Source organism: Neofelis nebulosa, chromosome 11 (genome assembly GCF_028018385.1).
Source record: "Neofelis nebulosa isolate mNeoNeb1 chromosome 11, mNeoNeb1.pri, whole genome shotgun sequence".
Taxonomy (NCBI): Eukaryota; Metazoa; Chordata; class Mammalia; order Carnivora; family Felidae; genus Neofelis; species Neofelis nebulosa.
Window position 1 is genome coordinate 74,577,218 of NC_080792.1, and position 1,670 is coordinate 74,578,887.

The 1,670-nt window shown below is 54.0% G+C and overlaps 1 gene segment (V, D, J or C); it reads left to right on the forward strand.

Moving 5' to 3' along the window:
* Window positions 1–346: 346 nt before the first annotated feature.
* LOC131489694 (immunoglobulin lambda variable 1-40-like) lies at window positions 347–938 on the forward strand. The segment is given in 2 exon segments: window positions 347–419; window positions 533–938. Coding segments are annotated over 2 exon segments (393 nt in total).
* Window positions 939–1,670: the final 732 nt, after the last annotated feature.

Sequence of the window (1,670 nt, forward strand, 5' to 3'; positions counted from 1 at the left end):
GCAGGAACAGTGTCTGGCTCTGGTTACCACATCACACAGTGGTGTGTCTGAGCCTGGACACAGGGGGCAATCAGGGCATGTTTCTGAGGTGCCAAAGGTGATCAGAGCTAGGACTTACCACCTGGCACTACCTGTGTCTTGCTCAAGACTCACAGCTGTAACCTCTCCACCCTCTGGCCCCACACAGCCCCTCCCCTGCCCACCTCCGTGACACCTTCAGACAGAGGGACCCAGGACCAGTGAGGGTCCAGAGAGCTGGGGTATCATTTGCATGGATGGGCCCTCCCTATCTCAGAGGATGAAGAAGGGACAGATTAGGGGAGTTCTGCTCAGCTGGGAGCCACAGAAGGCAGGATCAGTGATGGTGTCCACCATGGCCTGGTCCCCTTTCCTCTTCACCCTCCTCACTCACTGCACAGGTGACTGGATATGGGCACAGGGAAAGGGGTTCTGGGAGGACAGGTGGGGCCCCACATCCTCCTCTTGCCTCTAGACCCTGGCATCATGTTCTCTGTGTCTCTCCCCCTTTCAGGATCCTGGGCCCAGTCTGTGCTGACTCAGCCTCCCTTGGCGTCTGGGGCTCTGGGGCAGACCGTCACTATTTCATGCACTGTCAGTGACTCCAGTTTTTGGGGTGGTGAATTTATACACTGGTACCAGCAATTCCCAGGAGCGGCCCCCAAACTCCTCATCTATGGTAACAACAATCGTCCTTCTGGGGTCCCCAGTCAATTTTCTGGCTCCAAGTCTGGCAACTCCCACTCTCTGACCATCACTGGGCTCCAGCCTGAGGATGAGGCTGATTATTACTGCCAATACTTTGATGACAGAGTCATTAGACAATGCTGCAGGCCTGTGGGGAAGTGAGACAAAATCCTGTTGTCCTGACAGCGATGGACTTCCTGTGAGCAGCCCCAAATTTTCAGCCGACTCAACTGTTCCCTTTATTTGTTTGGCCTGAACTGTGGTCTGAGAGCCATCTCAGGGTACTTTATCCACAAAATCTTATCACTTTTTAGAAATTCTGCCCCCTAAGCCTGTTTCTGGCAGCAGTAGATTGTGTGATTCTTCTCAAATCCAGCTGAAATACCTGGGTGTCAGTGGAAGGCTGCCCAGGGGACAGAGTCCATGGTGAGCCAGAGAAGAACCAGGGACACAGAATCCAGCCATGTCTGGGTCAGGACACACCCACAGTGTACTGTATGTGTCCTGGTACTAACAGCTCCCATGAAGGGGACCCTAAATCTTCATCTATTGTGATGATTAGACCCTCTGGGGACACTGATCTGTCCTCTGGCTCCATGTCTAGCAACTCTGGCTCCATGACCATCACTGGGCTGAGAACTGAGGACGAGGCTGCTCCTTACTGACCATCTTGTGACAGCATCTCAGGGCTCACTCAGAGCCCCAGGCTCATGGGAACTAAGGTCAAACACCTTTGTCATCTGCTGGGAAGCAGAGGCCCCACCAGCTGCTCAGCCTCATCTTAAGGCTTCTGCTTCTGCTGCTCCTGTTGCTGCCACCATGGGCCCAGGTCCCTCTGGGGGCATCACCTGGGAGTGAAGGCTTCTCCTTCCTTTCTGTTCCCAACGTCACTCACAGCAGCCCCTTCCTAGACAAAAGATCTCAAAGGACACAGAAATGCCATCTCTCCCATAAGGTTGGGAGAC